This window comes from Pithys albifrons, chromosome 5, assembly GCF_047495875.1.
Source record: "Pithys albifrons albifrons isolate INPA30051 chromosome 5, PitAlb_v1, whole genome shotgun sequence".
Classification (NCBI taxonomy): Eukaryota; Metazoa; Chordata; class Aves; order Passeriformes; family Thamnophilidae; genus Pithys; species Pithys albifrons.
Window position 1 is genome coordinate 66,982,264 of NC_092462.1, and position 27,648 is coordinate 67,009,911.

Consider the following 27,648-nt stretch of genomic DNA (forward strand, 5'->3'; position numbering starts at 1 on the left):
TGGTGTGGTGCCTGAGCATCAGCTTGGGGTGTTGTGAATCCTCTGCCTCCACATCCAGTGGCACAGTGCTGCATCAGGTTGTGTATTTGTTATTTGTACCCAGAGGAATTGGGCGAGGGTATGGTAGGGAAATAGTGGAAGTTTATTTTCCATGGAAAACGATGAAAGTCACGTGCAAAATCAAAACCACACTGACACCCACACTGCGCAAATCCTGGGCATACAGCAGCTCTGGTTTCTGTCTGCACAAAAATATTCATATTTATTTACTGTGCTGAGTTCCAGGCAGCACTGTGGTACATCCAGAGGGCATAATAGGCATCTGAATTAGGGTACAAGCATCAGTTCAGTGCATTTTGTGTATGTAGTCACTGGCAGATTATAGACTTACCAGACATTCCTTCTAACTGGTGCAGGGAGCACCAAAGAGCAAGGAAGCTGTTTCATAGTAAATCTCTCTAGACACTTGTGTCTGTTCAAGACAGTTATGGCCTTTAAATCTGTCTCCAATGTACAGAACTTTTGCAACATGCTTGTTGTTACTGATTTACAATTGTTCAAACTGCATTCAGGGCTTGCAAAGAGGTGCAGCAAGACAGATGAGGACAAAGGGAAAGAGGCTGCTGCAAGCAAGGGCTACAGTCCCCTGCCTGGAAGCAGCCACTCTCCTCACCTTGGGCTGCATCACACAGGGCTGTGGGTTGTGCTTATGCAGCAGCTACAGGCATGAAATTATGCCCTGCCCTGTTCCTGGTGGGCTGTTGCTGTTGCTCATCTCCCTGCACCTGGCTGCCCACCCAGGAGTGGGCTGTACACCTGTACCACTGGGAAGCATCAGTGAGACCTCAAATCCTGTGTCCAGTTTTGGCCCATCACTGTAATAAAGACATTGAGGTGCTGGGGTGTGTCCAGAGAAGGGCAACAAGATTGGTGAAGGGTCTGGAGTACAAGTCCTGTGAGGAGCAACTGTTGGAATTGTGGGTGTTTATCCTGGAGAAAAGGAGACTCAGGAGAGACTTCCTAAATGAGATTGCAGCCAGGTGGGGTTGGTCTCATCTCTCGGGTAACAAGTGGTAGAACAAGTAGAAATGGCTTCAAGTTACACCAAGGGACATTTAGACTGGATATTAGGGAAAATCTTTTAATGGAAGGGGTGTCATACATAGGAACAGACTGCCCAGGGAAGTTGTGGAGTCACCATCTCTGTAGATATTTAAAAGATGTGTAGATATGACACTTAGGGACAGGATTTAGTGGGGGACTTGGCAGTGTTAGGGTAACAGCTGGATCTTAAGGGTCTTTCCCAGCCCAAATGAGTCTATGATTTTGGCACTTTGAAGAGCCAGGAGGTTTGGCTACCTCTGGTATAAATCTGGACTCCCACCAGCGTCAAAACCCCCAGGACTCATAGAAATTCCTCCCTCAGGAACAGGCCCATCACTTGCTTGGCTGAGTCAGGCCAGTGAAGGACCCTGACACCTCCTCTGTTGCCATCACCAGCTTCCACAGGGACAGACTGTGGGACTGCTGGCCAGGAGCTGGGGTAGAAACACTGACACACTTCGTGCAAGAATAGACACTTTACCCTTAATCTTTAGGAGCCTTGAAACACCAGGATAACTTCCGAGGAGCTGGTTTGCAAACCCTGAGGGAGGCATGAGAGAAGCTGGAGTGCTTCCCTGTGTGGTGGAAGGGCTCAGAGCAGAGGCAAGTGGCACCTTGCTTGGACGTGACTGTGCTGACAAAGCACAATTACCTGAACTGGCATCTCTCCAGCCCCCCAAGATTAATGATCAGGTTCACATGAAACCTATTACCTCCTCATAAATACTCAACAACATTTTAGAGAGTTAGTTTATTTTCCTCTCCTCCTCTCTTCTTCTACAATTTGCATTATCAGTTGGTAAATAAATTATGGCATTCTTTACCCCAATTCACCACTTCAAAGACCTCACTGTAGCAATTTAATAAGTAATTCACTACTTGATCTTATAACTCAAGCACGTAGTGTCAACCACAGGAATTTTATTCCAGTCCAAATCACCATGCTTTTGAAAGTTAATATCCATTATTTTCCTCTAGCAGCGTTTCATCTGCTCTACGGCAGTAGAAAGAAAATATTTCCATCTAGCTGGAACCATTAGGTGGAGATCTGTGTAATGGAGGCATCCCAATGCTGCCTGTTAATCTCTTCTCTGGAGCTGAGGTCGTCTGGAAAATTGGAGTGTTTACTTTGTTCACCTCTCTAATCTGAGGCATAATTTTTTTTCCTCATGGACCCTAGAGAACACAGAAACAATCTCTGTTTAAGCACATCTGGCATTTATCTCCAGGAAAAAATTCAGATAAGAATTTATAACTCAGGAGTCCTGAAGTCCTCGCTGGCCCAGGGTGACCATCAGGGTGGTGTGCACCACAGCACCTTCTGTGCCAGGCCAATCAATAGGATCCTGGCTCCTATGCACATCAGCTCCAAGAAATTCCTGTGCTCTTGTCTACTGAGACGAGTCAGGGAGCTGCCTTCCTACATTCTGACCCTTTTGCAGCACCACATGGATATGTATGAGCCAGATGTGCCAGCAGTTGTCAGGGTTCTTGGGAAAAGTAGATTCTGAGGTGATCTGCTGTTCTGAATAGAGTCTGGTCTTTGCCTCTTCAAGTTGCAGTGACAGTACTTTATGCAGTTGGCAGGCTCTTGTCCTTCCTCCAGCCAGGCTTGTCTGGCCTTTGCTTCTGGACTGTTTCACCCCAAAGTGCATCTAGCAAAGCCACAACTGGTGGTCGAGATGCCAGCTCGCCGCAGCAAGGGAGAGCCTCAGTGGGACATGCTGCTTTCCACCAGTCACCACCTGGAGGGTACTCAGCTACTTGACACAGCCATTACTATGACAACAAAGTTAATATGCCTTAAAATCAGCATGAATTGAAGCACATCTGACCTAGGAGGGGAGGAATTCCTCTCTGGATCCAGCACAGGCGCTCTCAAGGCCGCATGGATTTCGGTGTGGGGAAGTCAGCAAGAGCTGCATGTTGTGTATCAATGTCCTGCACTGGGATATCACAATCATAAATAAAAAAGCTTTTCAAGAAAATACTTAGCTCTTGAAGAAAAATATTTTTGTTTTCAATTATAATCCCTCTGTGTACCTCTTCATTTATAGGCTGCCCAGAAAACTCTGAGAGGTGCCTTATTTACTCCCTTTAGAAACATTTTCTGGTTTTTTTTCTGTGAGAGGCAGGGAGTTCTTCTCCTCCTGGGTCAGCAGTATTTGCAACCAAGAGGGACAGCATTAAAAGCATGAGTGGCTACTGCTACACTGCGAGTTGCCAAACCTGAGTGTCCCTCCAGAGATTGCACCAGGCATTACTTCTCCCTTTCCAGCACTGGATACTTCCAAGGGCTACGGTGTGAGAGAATGCATGTCCTATGAGGACTGGAAGAAATATTACAAGAAATGGATTTATGAAGATGGTGATGAATTAGAACTGCCTCATAGGACATTGGAATTAGTATTGTGGAAGTTTAATTGTATGGTTTTCAGTTTTACAGTGTTAATGTTACTCTGTGGTTTTCCCTTCCTGGTTCTTCTTTTCCCATCCTCCATATTGTCTTCTTCCCCCTCACGCATTTTCCTGCCTTTCCCAGAACCCTGTCCCCTCATTGGTCAGTTTTCCTGCCTTTAGTGACCGTTGTCCCATTGGCTGCCCTGTTGCCCTGGTTATGCACTCCCTCCAATCCTATCCCAGTTCTGGAACCTTCCCCTCAGACCCCTATAAAAGCCCGAGTCCCCCTCAATAAAGTGCTTTTTGTGCCCTCATCACTGGTGTGTGTGGAGTGTGTTCAAAGCCTGTCAGTCAATGGCTGTCACTATGAAGCTTCTGACAGAGTCCCAGCAGACTCCACTGCTAAATTCAAACTACCCTTCTCTGAGTTGTGTGATTTTCCTGTTCATCCACTTGTGTGTTGGCCAGGGGTTTCTTCTCTTGTCTTGTGTGTAAAACATACAGTAGGATATTGGTGAGGTGCTCACAGCTTAGTGCTGAAGGAATCACAGCCATACAATTTCATGCTTGCCATTAACTCGAATAATTGCTTCCCTCTTACTGGGCCTGCTATTGCAATAAAATTCAATGTACTAAATACTTGTGCTAAATCCTCTCTAACAGATTTCTTCTATATGTTCTACCAAGATCCCTAATCATCTCCATTGTTTTTCTCTTGGCTTCCTTAATATTACCAGTACACAGCTTAAATGGGAACTGCCAGCTTCCTCCTCTGCCTTAATAACAAGTGTTTAATAATTGCAGGTATAATTATTCACAGCACTGACAAAATTTGCTATTCACTAGTAATTTCTTCAAATTACTGAAAGCAGAAAACAAAAACAGACTAGTTAGAAAGACATTCATTTTTAATCAATTTCACTACTGTTCTTTAATGAACAAAATCTGCAACTCAGCGTTCCAACAATATTTCAATACAATATAAAAAGAAAGCCAGCAGGATGGTGAGTTGCATCAACAAGGGCATCACCAGCAGAGATAAAGGTGTCATCATCCCACTCTGCACTTCTCAGGCCACACCTGGAATACAGTGTTTGGTTTTAGTTCCCACTATGCAAAAAAGGTGTGGACAGGCTGGAGAGGGTCCAGAGAAGGATCGGAAAGATGATTCAGATGTGGAAGCCCAGAGGGGTGACTGAGGAGGTTAGAGCTGACATTCTCACTCCTCCCCAGAGTATCCAAGCATTGCAAGTTAAGCCATAAAACCAGTGTATAGGATAGTATAGATAAATAAATGCATAAACATTTGTTGTCAAAATAATGTCAAAAAATCTTTTTTCAGGCATCCTAAAAGATATGAAACAACAGAACCAATAAAATCCTATAAAATATCTAGGTAGCAATGCGGAGGTGTAACAAGCATGTACACAGCTTTCCTTTCCATTTTTTAGTATCAAATCCATCCTGCTTCCCTTCCACTTCTGAGGAACTGCTGTGCACACGACACAACTATTTCATTCATCTCTTCAAATGAACAGGTACTGCCCTGCACTGGCTCTCTGGAACCCCACTGTTGCCAGAGGAAATGGAAGGTTCGCAGCAGATTCAGCAAACAGGGTGCCAGCCTTTTCCCTTGGCATCCCTGAACACAGAGCAAACAACAGCCCTACTTTCTCAGGGGAGGAGGCTCCAAAATGAAGGCTCTGCCTGACTTCATGCCTGGGAACCATTTATTGAATGACTCCCTAGCCTCCTGTGCCTCTTGAATTGCTCCTTGCTGCTCCCCTTTGGAAACAGCTTTGGGGCACATCTTGCTGATGGCTGTAGAAGTTTATGGAACTGGCTGATTTTTGCTGGTCAAACAGAATTAATAATAAAACCAGATTTTAGGGTTCCCTTTCTTTCTGAGTGACAGTGACAGTCACATGGCCAAGCAGCACTTCATTCCATGCAATGCTCTCTGCCTTCAAATACAAGAGGTAGGAGAGGGCAAAAATTAAATGAACACTGGATGGAAAATCTAATAAATTGTCTCTGGTGACAGAGAACCCTCGGTTTGCCCAAAGCACTTCAAATATATTTTAGGCAGAAGTGTCAGAAAATCAGTCTTTTGTGAGCATTTCTTCTAATTAGGTCTTTGCAATTCATGAGGCCTCGTGTTGAGCAGACAGCTCTCTTCCCAGTGGAGTCCTGGCTGCTCCTGCAGCCCTGTGCTCAATTTGCTCAGCTCAGGGGTACTAATGCTTCAATATGCAGCAGGCATTTTCTTAAATGTTGAAAGACTTAAACAAATTATAACCATCCTATAATTTGGCAGGTTAGAAAAGAAGCTTTTAAAGAGCCTTGTAAAATGAATGACTTAAACATTCACCCCAGGCTATTTTTAAAACTCATTTGTCTGCACTCCAGTGAGGAGGAAGGCATAAATATATGTGTGTTCCAAGTCCAGAATGTTGATTTCTGAATTAGTTAGAAATAAGCTACAATCTTTGTGGTGACTAATAAATTATTTGGGGAAATGATGGTGTAAGATTGGTCACTGAAATAGCCACAGCTTCATATCCTTCCTCTACTGAGCAAGACTTGAAATGAAATTTATGGAGGAATTTATGGCAAAGGAAAGAAGCTGTAGTACACAACCTCCTTGCAGCAGAGTTTTAATGACTAACTTTCATGCTCCCTTCCACTGCAATATGTGCACTTTTAATCATAGTAATCATGAAGTGCCCACTTGTCATGATGCTGCAAACCGAGATATGCAAAAAAGCTACACAGAAGTTCACATAAAAAAATAGTGCTAATCCATCTATCACATCGCACAGAGCCACAAAGCGTCTGTGTTAGGTGTCTCTGGCAGGAGTAGTGTGAATTCATGGGGCAGAGCAAGGACCTTGCCTCCATTTAATCCAGCTCTGCAGGAGGAGAGGGTGCTGAGCCAGGGGTTGCTTCCTCTCTGCGACCACATGTGCTACTGGGGATTGGGAAGGGAAGAGGATATCACAGCAGATACTGAAGAAATGAGCACTTGCTAGAAGGAAAAAAGGATAAACTGCTGATAGAGAAAGTAAAGGTCCTTCTCCTTTCCCTGGAGGAAAGGAGAATCCCTCACTAGATGTGAATGCATTTGGTGCACTCCCTGTGAAACAAGTTTCCATATAAAGAATTGAAAGGTGTTTAAAATGGACATCTGCAATTATTTGTACAGACACATCTCTGAAAGCATCAATCGCTTGACCTCTGTGACCTCTGTATTAAATCAATACAGTAACCTGTGATTTTTCTGTCTGGGGCATTTAATGCTAATGTGTTGTTCGTGCAGTGCAATAAAAGAAAGCAATTCTGTCACATTTTCATTCATAGTCTACTGCTTTTTACTGCTTACCTACAACCTTAAGGTAATATCCGATATGGAAAATAAAAATACATGAAGTCTGAATCTACAATCTGTGGGTAGCAGAGTTATTAGGGGGAAGTAAGGCCTTCAGTTTTATGCTGCTGGTGTAATCAAGGGCTTTCCTGAATGAAAGGTTAGACAACTATTCAAAATCTTTTTGAAATGGTTTTGGAGACATCCGTCTCATTGCTAACAAATCCAGGAGAATGTATTGCATCACCTCTGTATTCATCCTCCACCACTGACATGGGTGGGACACCTCTCTGAAATGACGTGTCAGACTCTTGGACTGCATTTGCACACAGCACTGGCAACTCTCCCTGATGGAGATGGCAATCTTCTCCTCTGGGAAGCCCTGGAGTAGATATTCCTGTTCATCTTACCTTCTCAGAACCCTCAAAGAGAAATTGTAACAGGACTTAGGATTTCAGAAAGAACATGAAGCAACTCTAAAGCATCCCAGGGTTCACAGGCCTAAATCGACTCTTGAAACAGTATGATGAATTTGGTCTTTGAATGAAACACACACAACCAAGATGGATTTCACCTCATCAGGCAACACAGAGATGAAAAAGAACTAAAATATTATCAGGTTAAACTATCCTCACAAGCCCAAAAGGCTCAATCACATGCTCTTGACCTGGAGAAGAAAATAGATTTTAACAGAATTTATGAAATTAGCACTCGCTGCCACCAAGTGTTGGTCAGATACAATGCAAGTACACATCCCTCTACAGTGAACGAAAACTTCATAGGTGGTGTTTTGTGACCTGTCAGCATTGCCCTAGAGCTGTGTCACCATCCAAGGAGACCTAATCCAGGCACAGTGAGGTTTCAGCTCTGCAACCAGAATGCAGCTATGGCTTTGCTAGGCTGTGTCATCTGATGTACACTAATGCTTACCCTTGGCAATTGCCCTTTGCCACCTTTCTGCTCATAATTCAGCTGCAAACACATCTCTACACTTTGCTCTGTACTTCCAGTTTGTAGCTCATGATGCTCCTGCACTGGTCCCCACTCCAGAGTCTTCCTCTCCACTCCAGCCCCCAGGACCGTCCCCCCATCTCAGCTTTCACGTCAGACACTGCAGCACTGCAAGCATCACCCAGATAACATGTTCAACCCAACCACCGTACCATGCTCCTTACCTGGTTTTCTAGCCTGGAGCTCCTTTGCCCTGGACCTGGAATTCAGCTTCAGAAACTGATATTTGGCTCATGTTTCCTATTTACCCCTTCTGCTCTCCGAAAATGTGCTAAAGAATCAGACCTCAAATGAGAAGAGCTTTCTGCAATTGCTGCATGCTTCATGCAGCCAAAGTGCCAAATTTGACTGCAGATCAGAGAGGAAATCCAAGAGATTTCACAAGCCAGCAGATACAGATCAAGGTCTTCCCTGAAGCAGCAAGGATTCACTCATAACAACAGCATATCTGTCCACACAGCCTTCTGTTTACAACACCAGATTCCTGTTGAACAGCAGGTCACTTTATTGCATGATGCTACTTGTCACCTTATTACTGATTTGTTAGAAAAAGATCCATCCTTACTGAACATGCTCTACTGCAGCAAATTGGTCATAGCAGAAAGAAAAGCAGTCATGAGCTTATTTTACAATAAAAACAAAAGTGAATGAAACAGCAAATTGCTCATCAAAGGTAACTACTCCATATATCTATGATTTACAGAGCAAGAAAGAACAAAAGATAAGAAAAGCCTAAAGGAGAGACAAGTTCAGGGAAACAGGATCTCTTCAGTTTCCTTAGAGAGGAAACCAAATGAACTTTCCCAACAAGCGCCCGGCCCTCTCCTCAGCGTCCCTCCTCGCCCTCTCTCCAGCTCGCTGCTCCACACCTGGCAACGTCTGCACTCAACAGGCACCGGGAGCTTCGACAGCAGCTTTAGAGCAGGGAGATGGCCCAACTCCCTCCCTCCTTCCAGTGAGCCCTCAATGGCACCGGCTCCCGGGATCCCTCCACTCACAAGCCCCCCTACATTGCCTCACTGCCCCAGCCCACAGCAGGACTTCCCCCTCTCATCCCCCCCATCCCTCCTGCCCCAGGCAGGGCCTTCCTCCTTTGCCCCACACAACACACACTGACCCCAGGAGCTGAAAGGCTGGGTCCTCAGCACTTTCCCCCCCTAATCAATGACTATGGTGTGACAAAAGCAACGAGCCCTTCTTATTGATCAAACTAGTAGTATATTTCAACAGAAGCATCTAGATACCCTGGTTTAAATTAGCAGCAGCCCAGCCCAGGATCACACATCTTCCAAAAACTCCTCCTTCTAAAAGGGAGGGCAGGAATACACTAACATGAGGAAACACTCACCCCAAGTTTCTAATTCAAAAAACAAAAGACCGACTCGATGGCTTTTACCCAGCTGTGGTTGCAGAGGTGCCTCTGCTGCCCTCGGCCTCCAGGACAGCTCTCTTGCACACACACTTGCACACAGGCACAGCTCGGCTTGCTAAGGAACATGTCCTAGCCCAACTGCTACATAATATACTCATTCAAAAAAAAAAAAAAAGCATCAAGTCTCTTTTAATTTTGAAAATAAACTTTATTTATTAAAAAAAAAAACTGAAAAAAACTGAGTTAAGTAGGGACCCACAATAGGAAAAGGGAAAAGGAAGGGAAAAGGGAAGGGGGGAAGCAGGGACAACACAGAGACAAAACAAAAGCAATAGGTACCAAACACCCCACCCACCCCCCAAGTAAACCAGTACAATACAATCTCACCAACCACTCTCAGAAGAAAGCCAACCTCCTTCTCTCACACCCCCTCACTCATGCCTTCTCTCCGTTTTAATGTGTGGCTCCAATAAGGGACCAAGGGCAGCAAAAGCTGCTTGCTCCCAACCCTTGCTGGAAACTGAAGTGACAAACCAATTCCTATCTCCCTGCCTCATATCCCCTCCTTGTCCCGTAGAAGGGGAAAGAACGGGTGAGGAATAGCTGGGAGACAAGCCCCTCCCTGTTTAAATCTGGTTACCAGGGAAAGCCTGGACCAAACCATCACAACAGGGAAATTATATGGGAAGTTGGGGACAAGGTTAGAGAAACCAAGGCTCACTTTGAATTGAACCTGGCCAGAGATATTAAGCATTATGGGAAGGGATTCCATACATATCTCACAAGTAAATTAAAGCTTATTGATAATGTCTTGCACCTACATCTACATTAACCTACAGAAATTAACTCCACTAATTCTCCTAAGTAAGGGATAGGAAAGAACAACAGGTGGCCTTGGAGGAATACCAGGAAATTTTACAGGAAGCTGGGGACAAGGTTAGGGAAAGCAAGGCCCAGTTCCTATTGAACCTGGCCAGAGATATTAAGGATTACAGGCAGGGATTCTATAGATACAAGTAAAATAAAAGGTGGGCCCTCTCTGGAAGGGATGGAAAACACAGTTATCCGGGACAAAGAGAAGGCTGAGGTTCTCGATGACTTCTGTGCTTCAGTCTAACACAGCAAGTGCTCCAGCCATGGTGCTAAAGTGGAGAATGGCAAATATAGGGATTGGCAGAAGGAAGATCTCAGTCCAGTGGAGCAGAGGATCAGGTTGGAGACCATCTGAGGAACCTGAATGTGCACAAGGGACCTGATGAGCTTCATCCACATGTGCTGAGGGAGCTGGAAGAAGAGGTTGTCTCGAACAGCTCTTGATCATCATCTGTGTAGGAGCTTGATGGATAATCTAGTGAGTCACTTTCTCCACCAGTGCTCCAGCTTTCCTGTGTGCCTTCTTCCTCCTGGGATGGTGCTAGGAGGCTGGAGACATCCCAGAGACTCTCATCCTCAGAGCAGGTGTCTGTCACTGGCGGGAATGCCCCTGTCCACTGCCCACTGAGAGCTTCCAGCTGACTTGTTGTGGGGCTGTGGTAGCAGGAGGGTCTGGGTGGGGCAGCTGCCTGGCTCTCTGCCCCTGCTGCTCTGGCTGTTGCTGCTCTCGCTGCCTCCATACCTTCTTCCACATCCCTCAGTCCCTCTACCTGCTGGCCACGTCACTGGATCACATCTGCAATGCTTCTCCGGGTGGCACGTGCCCAGCGCCGCAGTGTGTGCAGGACAGCACGGCCGCGACCTCTGGGTCTGGGTGGAGCAGCTGCCTGGCCCCCTGGCCCTGCTGGTGGCACCTGCTCAGCCAAGGGAGAAGAGCTGCAGTTCTCCTCTTCCTGCGCTGCTGCCTACGACTGCCTGTTGTCCTCCGCCTGGGAGGAGATCGAGGAAAAGGTGGTGAGGGATTGAGACTGCTGCCATGGCACATCAGCCCTTCCCCTTCCCACAAGCCCAGCCCTGACCCCAAGGCAGCTCACTGCTGGAACTCGTTGGAAGTGCCTGTGCTTGGCACAAGGATCCTCCTGCTTTCCCATCACAGAGGCTTCAGCCAGGCAGAGCCACCTCCTCCTGCACAGCCCTGGTGCCCGCGGCCTCCACAGAGCTCAGCCCTGTCTGCATCCAGCAACTCGGGGTGCCACCACCATGGGCAGCCAGCCATGGCCACAGCATGTGTGGGGCCTACAGAGATGAATCGCCTGTGGGCAGAATTGCCTGGCTAAGGTTTTGGCTTGCCAACCAGCAGAACTGGGCAGAACTGTAAATAAAGCAAATCCCTCCACTGTGTGTGTGGAATGGCCTCTTGCGCACCAAGTGTAGAAGCGGGGTTGGGACAAGAGTGGGGACCTGGGGACAGTGTCGATGACATACTGGGGACCTTCAGCAGGGAACTCCTCCTTCACACCTGACTCCTCAAAAGTCTTCTCTTCCAAGGAAATCAAAGTGACCAAATCTGGGCCCCTTTCCTCCCTCCTTCCAGTGAGCCCTCAATGGCACCGGCTCCCGGGATCCCTCCACTCACAAGCCCCCCTACATTGCCTCACTGCCCCAGCCCACAGCAGGACTACCCTTTCTCATCCCCCCCATCCCTCCCGCCCCAGGCAGTGCCCTCCTCCTTTGCCCCACACAACACACGCTGGCCCCAGGAGCTGAAAGGCTGGGTCCTCAGCACTTTCCCCCCCTAATCAATGACTATGGTGTGACAAAAACAATGAGCCCTTCTTATTGAGCAAACCAATCGTTTTATTTCCACCTGTTAAAAGAACCCTCTGCTTACCAGCAGAGTCCAACGTAGATGGGCAGAGAGACTCAAATACAATTAAATACAGGAAAAATTGAACTATATACAACAGGACAGACATCTACATAATATAAAGATTTTTTTCATTATCTATGACTTCTTCCCAATGTGAAACATTTCTGAAACTCAAATATATTCTGATTTTTTTTTCTCCTAAAAAGAAACAAGTAACAAATTTCTTATTTTTCAGTGTACTGAGGCATAATATCCATTTTGAGATGCACGGAATTTGTGGCACTTCACAGGGTACACAAAAACTAAAACATTTTGTCTTGTTATGTCAGTTTCTGATATCTAAATTTCAATTAGATCTATTTATTGAGACAGTATCTGTAAAGTGGTATTTACATGGAGGGAGTTGTGCAAACTCATTAGGCTATGGCTGATACACTGGGAAAGATACATGGTTAACCAACTCACCCTCAACCCCAGAAGTAATCCCTTAAATCCTCTTTGCTCTGTGAGAGGAACGATCAAGTCACCCAAGGAAAACTGGCCAGAATTTATTATTATTTCTTTCTTAAGCTACTTGGAGAAAGCTGTTTCTGCCACCCATAAGGGTCTTGACAGTTTTGAGTTGCTTCTCTTCACACAGTTAATGCTTTAAGCATTGACTGTCTGCTTTTTGGGACACAAATGCAGCTGTCACTGCCACCACACTGCCCTAGGAGAGCTGTAGTCCTGGCTTGTAGTTCACATTACCAATGGGATCACAGACAAGCTTCATGTGTGTAACTTTGTAGGGCTCACCCTATTGCCACAGCTGCAGGAACTGCAGATGCCTGCTAAACATGCTGAGCCAAAGCTGTTCCAAACCAGGGTGGGGAAGGTACTGCATTTCTTCAGACAGCTTTTATGGAACAAAACTTTGCATTACCATATCCAGAAACATCCCTAAATATCCTCATTAAAAAAAAATCAACTTTCCTTTGGGTTGCAAACTTCAAGAGAGACCTTAAGACGGCTAATTTAGAAGAGCTGTTTTAATTAAAGGCTTCCTTCAGATCCCTAGGACAGGTTAGCAAAGACACGTGACACCAACATTACCATCCTACAGGTGTGCTGCACCTGGGCACAGAACGGTTCTTGTAATGGTTTCTATAATCAACCAACTGCCAAAAGGTGTCCAAGGTTAACTATAGATGCACCTACTGCAAATGTGGATCATAAAACACTGATTTCAATCACCTTGTCTACATAAACCTGTTTTTGTTCATCTACAATTCCACATCAGCTTGCACATTTAGCAACAGGCTTAAAGCAGACATTTAAAACTCAGTTCTGGGGGAGGAAAAAGTGACTCGATGTAAGTGCATAAACTGATGTATTTCCTGCCTTCTGAAACAAAGGAATTCTCTCTCCTAGGACATGTATCTGTCTTCTCGTTTTTTAAAAAAATACATATTTAAAGAAAGATGGACAACCCTCAGGGCAAAGGGAGACTAAACTTCTCTCTCAAAAACTTGTCAAGTTAACATTGCTACCAAAAACCTTTTAAAGCCTCCACTTCCTAAATCCATGCCAGTACAGTTACTTAATTTTCAATTCTATGCACCAGACTACAACCAGTCAGGTATCAGTGTAACAACCAGAGAGAACAGCAAAGTGAATACACTCAAAGCATTAAACAGGGAACAGCTGATAAATTAAGATGATCTGTAGGTAGTTTGGTATTCAGCTGACAAGAGGACAGCATACAAATTGCTTCTTACTCATCACTAGGAAGCCTAGAGAAGTCTGTATTGCCATTAGCTATTAGGAGAGAATGTTACAGCACAGCAGTAAATCCAAGAGACCATCTCATCATGTTGTAAAATAAATTTAGCGCTGGGATTCAAATACAGGAATTCTTTCTTGGCAGCTAAAACAATCAAAAGTATTTTCATATTGTACATGCTGCAACGTTTCCACGTACTTTAGATCTCATGGAGTTCATAAAAACATCTACATGTTCAAGCCTTCTGCTCAAAACACCCGACTGTGCTGGTCAACAGCAGGTTATTTTATTGCATAACCTTCACTGTCAAGATTTATGAAAAAGCAACCCATCAGTACAGAACTTTACTTGGGCAAAGATGACATGCAGGAAAGTAGGAGTCCTGAGCTGCTTACAGAATGAAAACAGAAGTGTAATTAAATGGTAAATGACTAATCTGTCTTCTGGAAGGAAACTATTCCCTATCTATATGTGATGGTGGGAATAATTTATAGAGTAAGAAAAAACAAAATATTTGGGCCCCCTCATTTAAAGCATTAAAAAAAGAAGGAGATTGATTAACTGCTTCCTTTCCAGTCTAGGCTGCTGGTCTAGTTTAAACACAGTCATTGATAAAACATTATAACCAGGAAGATAACAAGAAGCAGCTTGGACCATAAAAAAAGCTGCTAGATACATACAAGTTGTTCTCCAAAACAACCCAGTTTTATTTGGGTTTGTGCACAATCTGCTCCTCTTTACATCTTCAGAGAACTGAAAACATGACATTTTTCCCCAAAATCCAGTTGAGACTGTCCTGAGAAATAAAAGTACTCATATATAAATGGGATGATACTGTCTGTGAGTGAGTTTCTTCCTGCAGGTTGGACAGGAGTTGGCATTCCTAAGGGCATCACGGAGGCACTGACTGCAGAAGACATGGCCGCATTTTGTTGACACAATCAGTCGTCCACTTTGCACAATCTGGAAGAAAGAAAACCACAACAGGCATTGGAAGTAAAAAATTCAACTTTGCTGGTCTCCTGCCACCAGGCAAACAGGACTTGGATATCTGGAATTGTTCTTTACTCTTAGAATAACAAGGAACCCAAAGATCTTTCAGTGCCATCCTGGCAAAGGTTTCTCCCTCTACCCACACCGCCAAGAAGTGCCTTCCAGTGAAAAGTTACTGTGAGCTTCAAAGCAAGCTCTGTGCTTCAAGCCAGACCTCTGCAACATCCCACACAGGCCAACTGAGCTGTGCAGCTCCCTCTCTGCCCCGTTCTCCCTCCCACAAGATAGAAAGGAGGACAGGTCCTTACCTCTGAGTAGACATCCATGCAGATTGGACAGCTAACGGTACCAGAGGGCCTTGTGGCAGAGAGAACAGAAAGAACACGCAGCCATTAATTTCACCGCACATCCAGGGTTCCTGACACAAAATGTCCCATCACCATCTGAGCGCACTGCCTGGCCAGATGTATTTCTTTTGAAGATCCCTGCATACCTCTAACTCCCTCAGCGTGTGGCATGTAATAAGGAGTTTGGGTTGCCCTGTCCTAAGGGAAAGGTTTTCACGAGGGGAAAGATGCAGTCAGTCACCCTGCTCTAGTCTAGAAGTCACGGAAATCTCTAGCACTGTGCAGCACAGAAACAGCCATCAACATCAGTCACAGCTCTGTGACAAAAGTATCTCCCTGTGCCCCAGAAACGAGTCATTCTAGAAAGGGAAGAGGATGTCAGGAATTCAAACGTCCCCTGTTCTGATTTACCAACAGCCCAGGGATACACACATTCCAAGAATGACTCCTTATAAAAGGGAGGGCAGGAATACACCAGCATGAGGAAACAACCCCAAATTTCTAGTTCCAAGAGGGAAAGACAGACTCGGTGGCTTTTACCCAGCTGTGGTTGCAGAGGTGCCTCTGCTGCCCTCCAGGACAGCTCTACTGCACACACACTTGCCAACAGACACAGCTCAGCTGCCTAAGCCCAAATGCTGAAAAATATTCTCTATCAGAAAAAGAAAGAACCTCCTTTCACTTTTCTTTACAAACTAATCTCTATTTTAAACATTCAGAACTCTGTCATAAAGACCTGGTTTTCTTATGTCACCGCCCACACTAAACCAGTTTGTAATTTATTGATTGAAGAGAATTAAATAGAAAGCATGAAATAGTTTAAACTCACGTGGAGAGGACTATTAACACCTACCCACCCCTACTTGAACCTACAGAACTTAACTCCAATAATTCTCCCATTTTTACTCTGCAAATTTTTTAGGCAGCAGCTATCATAGCACCTCAATATCAAATTACAATTAATGATAATCTTCTTAAAAGGAAGACGAGTCCAACACTACAGGTTAACACTGCAGATGGCTCTGGCAGTCTCCAGCACCAGGAAGGACCCTTTTGTCAACGTTAAATGCTACAGCACTGAATTCTTTTATCCTTATCTACACAGAGCAGGAAGGTGCAATCTCTAACAGAGAAGCTTGAGGCTTAAGAAACAAACGACTATTTTTTATATTATCCAATTAGTGGCATTTGTTCTGTGAAATATGTAACAACCAATATTTACACATCTTTAAATCCACTGGCAAAATGCACCATGATTTAGAATAGCATAAGCCCTTTCAGTGCACAGGCTCTTTCAGTGTCATATCTATGACCTGACACCCAGAAGTTCCACCCTCAAGTTCTCTCCCACACTGACTCTCAGTAATCCAAAAGGCTCAAAGCACACTGGCTTCATTAACCCTATACTTTTTTCCATCCAAAAAACCACTTGTAAAAAGTTTATACCAAAATTCTTATGTTCTTTGCCTTCCCTAGTCACACAAACACACAAGTTCACTAACACATTACAGCAAGACTTTACTGTTTCTCTGCAGAGTGGAGCCTTTACTGTCTCAAACAGCAAGATCTCCATCTCACACACAAACACATCAGGGCTCCGTGACACCCACAGGACAGAATGAGAACTGGCCATAAAACCACGACCTCCACAGTCGCCTTGAAGGATGCCTTGGGAGGACATCTGCTGCTGGGAGAAAGGCAGCTAACTGGCACAGTGTGCCAAAAAAGCAGGGAATGCAGAGGCATTCCTCCTGGAATTTGCCAGGCTGCTGCCTGCCAGTCTTGTCATACCAAGCCTCATCAACGCCAACAAAAGTATTTCCATATCTAACCTAACTGTAAGAGCTTTGCACAAAAAGCAAATGCAATCAATACATTGTGAGCTACGGCCTGTGACTAATCGCCCTTCATTGCCATACCCCCCCACTCAGCTGTAAGGCTGTGTACAAAGTTGCACATCTGTCTTGGGCTGGCTTTTCATCCTGAAGTGCAAAATGGTATAATTTGATCATCAAGCAACAAGGGATGCTGTACTCATTGAAACAGGGAACTAAGTGAAGGCCTCAACGATAAGTCAGGTGATGGCAATACAACCCAGTCCTGTCTGTGTCAAAAGCAGCACAACTCAATGTTTGTAGGTCATGGGGCACACATACTTTGAACTTGCAGTTTCCTCTTCCAGTGGTGCCACTTCTCGAGACACTTTATCAGTCACATACACATCACTGTCTCTTGTTTCATCTTCATCATCACTGCTCAGCACACAGCTGTCCGACTGCCGCTGGCTTCTTAGCCTGAGGTTTCTCCTTTGTCGTTGATTCTCTGCAAGTTAATTTTGCCATGTTAGCTTACTACAATCTCTCAATCTCTCTTCCTGGAACTACTCTTGGAATGGATTAGAAATAGTCTGTAACAGTTCCTATTTTAAATGGACCATATTCAGCTAATTTCCTAAATATTAAATCTGAACGTCCAGAGATTGCGAACATTCTGCTACATACTGACACAAAACATTTGCTCTCTTCATGCTACAAACAGCAAAAATGTGACCTGAAAGATTCTCCATGTCATAAACTTCACGTCATTATACCACCTGTGAATCCTCTTCCCTACAAAGGGAAGATCCCTCTGCCAGTCCTTACGGACAGAAACTGCTATGATCCTGTGGTAAGGAACTGCAACAACTGGTGTGTGTGATACGGGAGAGAGAAGCCTGAAGTCAAGTATCTCAGCAACTCCAGTGTCCATGTAACAATAATCAAGCACTAATCAATTAAAATGACAAAAAGAATCACAAAATTGAAGTCCCTTCCTGCCCAAGTGTTTAGCCACAACTTTTAATGCAGGTATTTTCACTTGCTTCTGCTTCATTCAGAGCACAGAACAGATGACATTCTAGGTAAGCAGCTGATCACTTACCTATGCACCTCCAGTAATATCAGAACAAGGCTGACATCTTTTACAAGATGTAAAAGATTAACTTCTTTAGACCTGTAACTATTTTAGCACCTGAAGTAGAAAAACACCAACTCCACACATGCCATTATTTCTCTCTACAAAATCTGAAGTATGTTAGATTAGATAATGAAACTGAATACTATGACCACAAATCACTTTCTTCTTTAGTTCCTTCACTGCAATACAAGTTAAACAAATCTTTTGTCTTTTTTTTTATTCAAAGTTGATATTTCAGTGCAAATTAAAATTATGGTCAACTTAGGGCTTAAAGGAATTCTGGTTTTGGAAAGTAAGAAGTATTTGGAGCAGTTTTCATATATTTTATTTCAGATACTTTCAACAAGCTCTGATAGTGACTATCAAACACAGACTGGATTCATACTCTAAGACACCAGATAGATTCATTTTCAATCCATGCTGCTCAAGTTCACTAGAAAAGGCAAACAAAAAATAATAATGATGTTTAGGACCATTCTGTTATCAATGTTGAAATGTCAACTCACCTTCAACAATCTTGCATCAATACATATGGGAAAGGAGAGAAAAAAAACACAATTAGACCTTGCTGTGCACCTCAGCTATTACATACAAACACCAGTTAAACAAAGCAGTTACAACAAAACAAGCTAAATACGGTAGGTTATTGCTCCTATTTTGATTAAGAATGTTAAAAGTAGTATATTAACTGCTGCTCTGTAAACAATCAAGTGAATGCTGATGACTCTGCTCCTGCTGCTCCAGTGGGGTAGAAATAGAGGCAGGTGATGAACCACCTGAACCTCCTCCTTCCCCACTCCCCCATTTCAGTTCCCTGATTTATGGCTTCAGGCTGGAGGTGATCCTTTCCCTCTTTCTCCCCAAACAGGCAGATTCAGCAGTGATGTCCATAAACATTTCACATGAGAGCAGCTGCTGAAGCTAAAAAAAACCCCAATGCCTAACCCACTGTTACCTTTGGTGGAACTGCAGCAGGGGCAGATTCTGTAGTAAAGTCTGAGGCCTTTCCTTTGCAAAGGCTCGGGAACAATCTCAGCAAGAAATACCCACGATGCTATTCCTGCTGCTTGTTTCTGCTTTGCACAGCAGCAGTGGCATCCAAAATCTGAGGGGATAAACCACACTGCTGGCTGGGTCAAAGACTGCTCTACTTTTCAAATAAGTAGTAAAGAAAAAAAAAGTGGAGTTTTTTTCAGCCTTGTTGGACTAATGAGCTCAACTAGTTTGTACCCAGTCAGCTACAGTTGTGCTCAGCATCATCTGACAGGAGTAATGCTTGCAGCTAAACACTTTATATCTGGGAAGTCAAACTTACTCTTCTCTTCCTTGGCTTTTTCTTTAAATCTCTGGCCAATACGTTTATTAGAAAAAATTCTTCGCCAACAGGGTTGTCAAGAGGCTGCCCAGGGCAGTGCTTGAGTCTCCATCCCTGGAGGTATTTCAGACACATAGATGTAGTGCTTAGGGACATGGTTTAGTTGTGGAGTTGGCAGCACTGGGTGAATGGTTGGACTCAATGATCTTAGAGGTTCTTTTCAATCTGAACAATTTTACGACTATCTTTGATATAAAAGCTTCAACTATCCATTGCATCTCTTTATGTTACACTACACATGACAGGTTGCAGAGCAGAAAGGTATTTTGTATTACGCTATTGCAATCTGCAAGTGCACCTCCAGAGCAGCCTCTGTGTTATCTGTGACATGGGACTCTCATGCACTGACAAGTCAACTCTGAACTTAAAGTCAGATTCTATGAGGGAGCACAAGAGAAAACTAATTTGACTGAAACATTTAAGCAAGTGTGCTATTCACTACCTACCACAACAGAATCATTGTGAGTTAGATCCACGACTACAGGACCTGAAGACTCACACGTGAGATCTACTACTTCTTCGCCAGCTGAAAAAAAAGGTTAGAATCAAGATCAGAGATTGCAGAGGAGTAAAATTGCCTCCCACTGTATAACAGGCTGAGATTCAGCCATGCCCTGTCCATCTTCTCTTGAGGAACATGTCCAGCATTTCACTCAAGCTCTGCCCTCTGCAGTCCACAGAGAGCATTACCAGCCCTGTCTTCTGCAAGCTGCAATGCAAGGGGAACAGCAGCTGAACTCTTCACACAGTTCGGCTGGATGACAACAGCTTGCAGGAGACACACAGCAACAGACACTTCATCTGACACAGCAGAATGTTCATCATACAGAAAAAATTAGTAACCTCACAGTACCATGCTGTACATGCTCCCTTGAGATGGGGCACAACTAATGACAGAGTTTTATTTCTCTTCTTCAAACTTGGGAGTTCACAAACTTAGTCTGCCCCTATCTGTACTGGCAGCTGCAGTAACTCCCAGCTCATCTGAGTAGAATTCCAAATGTTTGAGCAGCTTTTGAGGACCTTTCTTATCATTATTATCTATTTATTATTATCTATCAGTAGTGGCAAATGTATCATAACTTGGTACCAAACCAAACCACTTGTCAGTAGGCTTGTTGTTTAGAGATGCCATACCAGGTGCTTCCTAAAATCAGAGGTTTCCCTTCCTCTACAGCAAAGGGCCCAGAAACCAGCAGAAACACACATTCAGTTGGACACCAAACCTGCAGTTTCTGTCCTTACCAAGTTCAAAAGAAAACTTACCACTTTCTTCAAGTTCTATTGGCTCTGCTTCTGAAGCCATTTCTGCAGTAGAGGCCACAAACCTGTTTCTTTTCCGAGCTTGCCTAGAATTAACTGCTCCTCCACGACGCTTTCGTTGAGTCTAAGAGAGAACCAACACTTAGCATTTTCTGTGTGGGTAACATTAACGTGGCCCTCAATTTTGCAACACCAGTGAAAACACACAAGGATACAGATGGCACTCCTAGAATGGCTGTAATATTCATCAAATGGTGGTATGGGTTATTCCTGCCTGAATGCATGGCATTAAGGAAAAGATATCACCCTGGATCTCTTACCAGTTTCCTCACCAAGAAAAAGCCTATCATGATGGTTTGCAGATGAGAAGACTAGTTCACAATATATCAGGTTTTTGCTCACATTGTAAGCATTTCTGAACTATTGCTAGCACTTAGATTCAAAATCTTCATTATCACTGAACATGGTGACATGAAGATTTAATATACTTATGTTCCTGTGTATTAGCTACAAACTCCTAAAATCATTCTCAGAAGCACCATGGAAAACACGTTTTAAGAATCAGGATTGCATTGGGTAGCAAAATACTTACTGTGCTCATAGTGTTTCTGATCTAAAACCACTGAAGAAGAGGTACAAACACCAAAGAAGTAATGGCAAGGAAGCTACAACTCTAAATTCCTTGCGTTCCTTTATGTAGGACACTGATAGAAAGTCCAGATTTCTGAGGGTCAGAGAACGATATTCTTCCAAACCTGTCAGAAGAAAAGGGAGAAAATTACCTGTTTGCAGTGCTTCTTCTCTTCAATATCTCCTGCTCCAAGGCTCCCGTTGCTGAGTCACCACCTTCTGCCCAAAGCCAGAGGAGAGGAAAGTCCCTGAGTTCAGTATTTGAGCTCAGACACCTGCAGCTGACTCTGAACCCTCAGTCATTATTACCCACTAAACACCAGTGCAAGTGCATTTGACATCAAACCAGAAAACATTAAGGAATCCCCATGGCATTGAACCGAAAAGCAACTGATTGACTCTGGAGGCAATGTCTGTGGGCAGGAATCCCTGGGAACTTTGTCATTAGCAGCCATCTTCAGCAAACCAAAAACTCCAGATGAGCAGTTCTCTTATCCAACCCATCTCCAGATTCCAACAGCTGGGAGACAAAGACTTTGTGAGAAATCTAAAGCAAGTGGAGCAGAGAAATTTCAGTTTCAAACACTTGCTGATCTGCAGGAGAACACGAGTTCACCGTGGCTGCTCTGGTGCCTGCAGGTGTGTGTGCCCAGCTACCTGCCAAGGGGGAGAGATGAAAAGCATAAAGGCACCTCTGAGAAACTGACAAAGTACTGCAGGTCCCATCTTGGAGCTCGGCTGTGGTACAGTCACCATGGGCCCAACACACAACAAGTAGCTGGGGGTGGGCATGAGGGGAGACAGCGGAGGGACCAGGAAAAACCCGGTTGTGTTAAACAAGAACTGATCTGTCTCCTGAGCTGACATTGATTCTCACTGCAAAGACCAGCACAGATGCTGTTAGCCTACTCACAGATGAGGAAACATGGAGACTATGCAGTGGGGTGGTGGGATGGACAGCACTAGTGGTTTATCCTAACTTTGAATCACAGGAAACCTGACTACCTTTTCCATCTTCAACTTACTCTCCCTACTTCATAAATTACTTTCTTAAGAGATCCATTAACACTGAAGTGCAACATTATTAAAACAAAACATGCTTGAGAAAAATGCTTACACAAAATTTGGTACTTATTACTAAGCTCAAAGATATATTTATGTATAGTTAAACAACACAATACACCACTCATCAATTTTCTCACATTTCTTCATTTTAAAAGTGGCACAAAAGCCAGAATGAAAGTTAACATGCTTCCTTCCCCCTCCCCACCCTCAGCTGAACCACTCACTACACTGCCAGACCTCATGTTCAGTGAGTGCACAGGCAGATTCTGGTCCCAGTGGATCTCACCTTCAGAACTGTTGCACACAACACCCACTCCCACAATGCACCTATTCACTAACCAGTTCTGACAGTGTCAAGATTTATTTTTCTTTTTAGGAATCTAAACTGACATGTACAGTTTTTCTGGCAGATATGAGAAACAGCCTCATGTTCTCACCTGGGATGTTGAAGACTAAAGCTCAGAGAAAGTTGGAAACTGACTTATCTCCTGCTCACTCAATACAGGACTCACCCACACCACCCTTTCTGTAACATTCTGTGTCCAGATAATGTGAGTTCTCTTTGAACACTTCATCACACTGTTCTTAAGGTCTAGATTTCATTTCACTTATTAAGAAAGAAGGCTTTTCGGCCAGCCTTCCCAACCAACATTCTTGAGAAGACATTTTACTCACTTTACTGAGTTACTGGAATAAGGGAAAAGAAGATTTAAAACAAGACCATGCTTAATGATGCGCTCAAACAAAAGCCCCCAAACCAGAGGGACTGTTCTATGAGCACATCTTCTGTGTGCTGTAGGAGTTCCTAATTCCATATGATTATTTTTCATGGGCTTGGGGGTTTTAAGAGACCACAGGAAGAGGGAGGTGAAGGAGGAGGACACACAGCACCAGGAATGAGGGAGAGGGCAAGGGAGAGAATCATCCCTAAACCAACACATCTGCTGTTTCAAACTCACTGCTCCAAGACAAGCTACCACTTTCATCGACCAGGTACAAATGAAATCAAAAATAACTTGGGCAAAGAGGTTTCCTGAACAAGCAAGAGAATAAACAAGAGTGAGCAACATGAGAGGTATATTAAGAAGTTAGGCCATTAGATTATTTTAAGTTTTATTTCATCAACAGCTAAGAGACATTTTCCTTGATTCTCCTCAGATACGGAATTGAAAAAAATACTTGGGACATTAAAAAGCTAGAAATGTTACTTGGTACACACATTGAGGATTATAAAGAAATGAATTTTATACAAACTTGCTTTTAACTATAAGTTCTTAGAAGTGTTTTAAAACAGAACCTTTCAGAGCAACTTGATACACTGGCGTATCTGCACTGGTAAAGGACAGCAAAAAAGAAGCCTGTCGTATTCACCAGACACCACGGGTTTGGATATAAAACATCCAGAAGGTTTCACAGAACCTGGTGATTTTTGGATTAACACTGAATATAACTCAGTGCAATGGTTTGTTGACAAACTATCTTTAGAAAGGTAAAAAACACAGTGGGAGCACCTGGGATGACTTCAAACAAAAAACGTTGCACAGACTCTCTTTGGCCTCAATGTCAAAGAAGAGCTATAAGAGGAAAAAAATGAAGCCAACCAACAAACAAACTTACATTTTCAAGTTATGGTGAAAAGCAAAGCACAGTAACACAATAGGAGACCTGTCACACTAAGACCACTCTATCACTTTAACTATCCACATGTTTCTTTACCAAGATATCAAAGGAACAGATTATTTACAGGATTGCTCTGAAATGTCTCAGAGGCTCCAGTATCAGACCTCAATGGCAAGAGAAGACAGAACCACCTTCTGCCTGAAGTGACAGAGAGCACTGTTGCAATTCAGGTGGTTTAACACCAGCACCATCTTTGTGATTAATGCAGAGAGTACACACAAGGCACAAATGTTCTACCTGGCAATGGCTCAAATCGTAACCTCTTCAGAGCTGCTTCTGAAGAAGTTCTGTTGAGAACTATACCCACAGGGAAGCTCATCAGTGTAAACCACTGCAAAATAAACCATCATAGGCAGGTTCATCAGTGTCCATACAACCTATCTCCAGAGAGTCATGTTTATAAACAAAATCAGACTGTTGGAATTTATTAAGACTATGGAAGGAGTCCATGATCCAGCAACATTTTTGTTTTGCAAGAACCTCTTCTGTGGCACTGTAGATTTCCACACGTTCTTGGCTTACTTGGGAAACTTCACTGAACATTAACTGTCTCAGTGCAAGAATGCACAATGAAAATAAAGCAAAGCTTAGTTTGTTAAACACACCACACAGCAAGTCTAGAAATGCACAGAAAACACCACAGAGTGAGTCTAGTAATGCACAAGAACAAAGGTAAACATGTTGCACATTAAGAGAATACACTCTTCAGTAAGAGTTCCTTAAAATTTAAAACATCAGTACCCTTCAATATAATAACACAACCTGTTACACAGGACTGGAGAGGCCAAGTTAAAAGATAAGGCCCGTACACTCCCCTTCCAGCAGCCACTATGAAACCACAGCACCGAGACTTCCAAGAGTGGGTAACACAAAGAATTTCTGCATCACCCCCTCCCTCTCAACACACACACATCCCAGGGCCTCACTAACTCACAGCTTCAGCTGGAGTTACCTGTGAGACTTACAGCAAGATGCATTCAGACATCAACTCAAAATTCTAAAATTAAGACTTCTTAAAAAGTAGAAAGACTTGTTTTGTGTATGTAAAAACTTAGCAGATCCACTTAGCAAGGCACTAAATACTTCTAAGTTTTACATACTTTTTATTGCACCATGGCAGGATGAAAACAGTACCAGAAAAAGCCATTCCCCTTCCTCTCACAGGCAGAGCTCTGTGGCCTCATAACTAACAGAATTTCAAGGACTATATCCACCAACTTTTCTCTGTACAGGTAGATACTTGAGAAAAATAATGGTCAAGCCATTAAAATTAAGAATGTCTACACTAGGAGTGGTAACTACTCCTAATCCTCATTTAAGTCTCCTGTTAAAATTTTTTCCTCAACAAAAATGTTAACATTTTCACTGAGTTCAAGTTGAACTAATTAAATATGTTTGAAGAACCATTCAAAAATGACTGATTCTCTGGACAATATAAACTGAAAACTTCTCTAGCATCACTCAACAGTCTTGGTCTCCCCTGTGCTTAGCATGAATTGAGGCAGATTGTCTTAAGCAAGAAGGAGATTTTCCCCACTTCTCAACAAGACTTTAGTGCATAATCATCCTAAATAAAACAAATACACTTAAGTATCTACTTGAAGAAAGCAATCATGTCAATCAAACCGTTGGGAATGTGCGAGGCACAGGTGACAAAACCTGTGTATATTCCTTTCCAAAAGGTGGCAGCCAAGCCTTTAACACTTTGCTTCTCATTTCTACTCAATATGTCTCTTTGTACTCCCAACAACAGAAAAACACAATATCAAAGATGCAGCTGCATAACAAGATTTCTGTGGCCAGAAGATGCATATACCAATCACAAAGTGCTAGTTTGATTTATTTTTTTTTACCACAGAGAACACTAATCCGATATTTTACTCTTACAAAGCCTCCTATTCCTGTGCCTTCAGTACCTTTAAAACTGCTCCCCTTTTTTCAGATGCACTACAGCAACTTCAGTGGAAACAGAAGTTGAGTCTATTACGTGTTACACAAATGAGGTCAAACATTCCCAAAATACAAAAGCTTAGTGAGAGGAAGTTTAAACAGAGTAAATATGAGAAATAACCAGCCTACCACAGAGATACACCAGTCTGCCTGCTCGAAGCAGACAAACATGACACGTTCATGAGCAGCTTAAGACAAACGTAACAGCAAAACACCCACAGACAAAACACACCAAAATTTTTCAGAGGCCAGACGTCCTGATTCAGAAACGGCAAAGGAAGCGAGACACTGGCCAGAAGAAAAGCTCCTCATTGCTCTTACTTGCACAAGTTTCTCTTAGAGAGGCCACAGCCTACCTTCGACAGTCTCAAAAATCAGATACGGAAGAAAGCAAAAAAACCAGCTAAGACTCTCCACATCCTGTAACCGAAGTGCAGGGGGGCGCTGAAGCAGCAGCGAAACATTTTCCCCACTGCTGCTGTCACACGGAATGGGAGGGGAGAGCCACAACTTCCACACAGCTACATCCACCGAGCCCCTGCGGCTCCCCCGCGGAAGAGGAGACTCACCTTGCCGGAACGCGGGGTACGACGGCGGCAGCGCAGCCGGCCCGGCCCTCGGCGCTGGGGCCGCCGCCGGTCCGAGCAGGGCAGGGCAGGAGCGGCGGGGCTGCCCCGCACCCCGGGCAGCGCCCCGAGCACCGAGAGCGGGCCCGCCCCGCGGCTCCGGGCAGGGCCGCACCCGGGGAAGGGGGTCGGGCACCGTCCCCAGGCCGGAGCGCCGGCCCCGAGCACCGGCAGGAGCGGCCACATCTGCCGCCCTCCCCCCACCGCGGCCGGGAACGCCTGCTCCCGTTCCCGATCCTTTTCGCCGTTTCCCTTCTCCTCCCCCTCACCTGCCGCCCCCAGCCCCCTCACCTGGCGCCCCGGGCTCTCGGGCAGGCGGGACGGGCCCGGTGCCGCCGTTTCCCCCAGCCGAGCCCCCGGCCCGCCGCGCTCCCTCAGCCGGCGGCAGCGGCGCACACAGAGCCCTCCCCCGCCCGCCTGCCATTAGCGGGGCCGCGGCGCTGAGCCCGCCGACTGGTCGGCGCACACGTCAATCATTGGCGGCCAGGGGAGGGTCCCGCTCCTTCCCCGGCCGCGGGGCATGCGGGGAGCTGTAGTTCTGTCGGGCGTGCGGAGCTGTCGGGCCCTTCTGCCCCTCGAAAGGTCTCTGCGGCGCCAGGTGAGTTCGGCCCCAGGTCACTTCGGCCCCGACCGTGCTTTTGGTGTGTTCTGTGGTACTGTTGTACCTGCAGGCAGGCGGTGTGTGAGCTCTGCCAGTCACAGTCACAGAACCAGTGAGGTTGTAGAAGGCCTCTGAGTCCAACCTGTGACCGAGAACAGCCGTGTCACCCGCACCAGGCACCGCGTTCCTCGTCCAGCCTTTCCTTAAACACCTCCAGAGACTCCACCGCCTCCCTGAGCCGACCACACCAATGTCTAATTACTCTTTCTGTGAGGAAATTATTTTTCTCAGTGTTCCCAACACACTGAGCAAACTCATTAAAGCCATTACCTGTTGCCCATGACATATTTAGTCCAGATCCAGCGTGTAGCTCATTATAAGCGTTTGCAGGGGGGAATCCACGC

At 44.6% G+C, this 27,648-nt stretch overlaps 1 protein-coding gene across 1 annotated transcript; it reads right to left on the reverse strand.

The window, feature by feature from the left end:
• Positions 1–11,963: 11,963 nt before the first annotated feature.
• RNF4 (ring finger protein 4) lies at positions 11,964–27,066 on the reverse strand. Its single transcript, XM_071556939.1, has 8 exons — positions 26,935–27,066; positions 21,285–21,447; positions 20,696–20,816; positions 19,876–19,955; positions 18,561–18,570; positions 17,256–17,421; positions 15,061–15,109; positions 11,964–14,722 (listed from the first exon to the last, which is right to left on the reverse strand). Exons 2-8 carry the CDS (start codon positions 21,291–21,293, stop codon positions 14,573–14,575), a joined length of 585 nt encoding a protein of 194 aa, XP_071413040.1. The 5' UTR covers positions 21,294–21,447; positions 26,935–27,066; the 3' UTR covers positions 11,964–14,572.
• Positions 27,067–27,648: the final 582 nt, after the last annotated feature.

Coding starts and splice junctions, on each gene's coding strand:
- RNF4 (XM_071556939.1), bottom strand. Junction 15,110..17,255: donor GAGGAAACTGCAAGTTCAAA/GTATGTGTGCCC, acceptor CTCTGCCACAAG/GCCCTCTGGTACCGTTAGCT. Junction 14,723..15,060: donor GCATGGATGTCTACTCAGAG/GTAAGGACCTGT, acceptor TCTTTCTTCCAG/ATTGTGCAAAGTGGACGACT.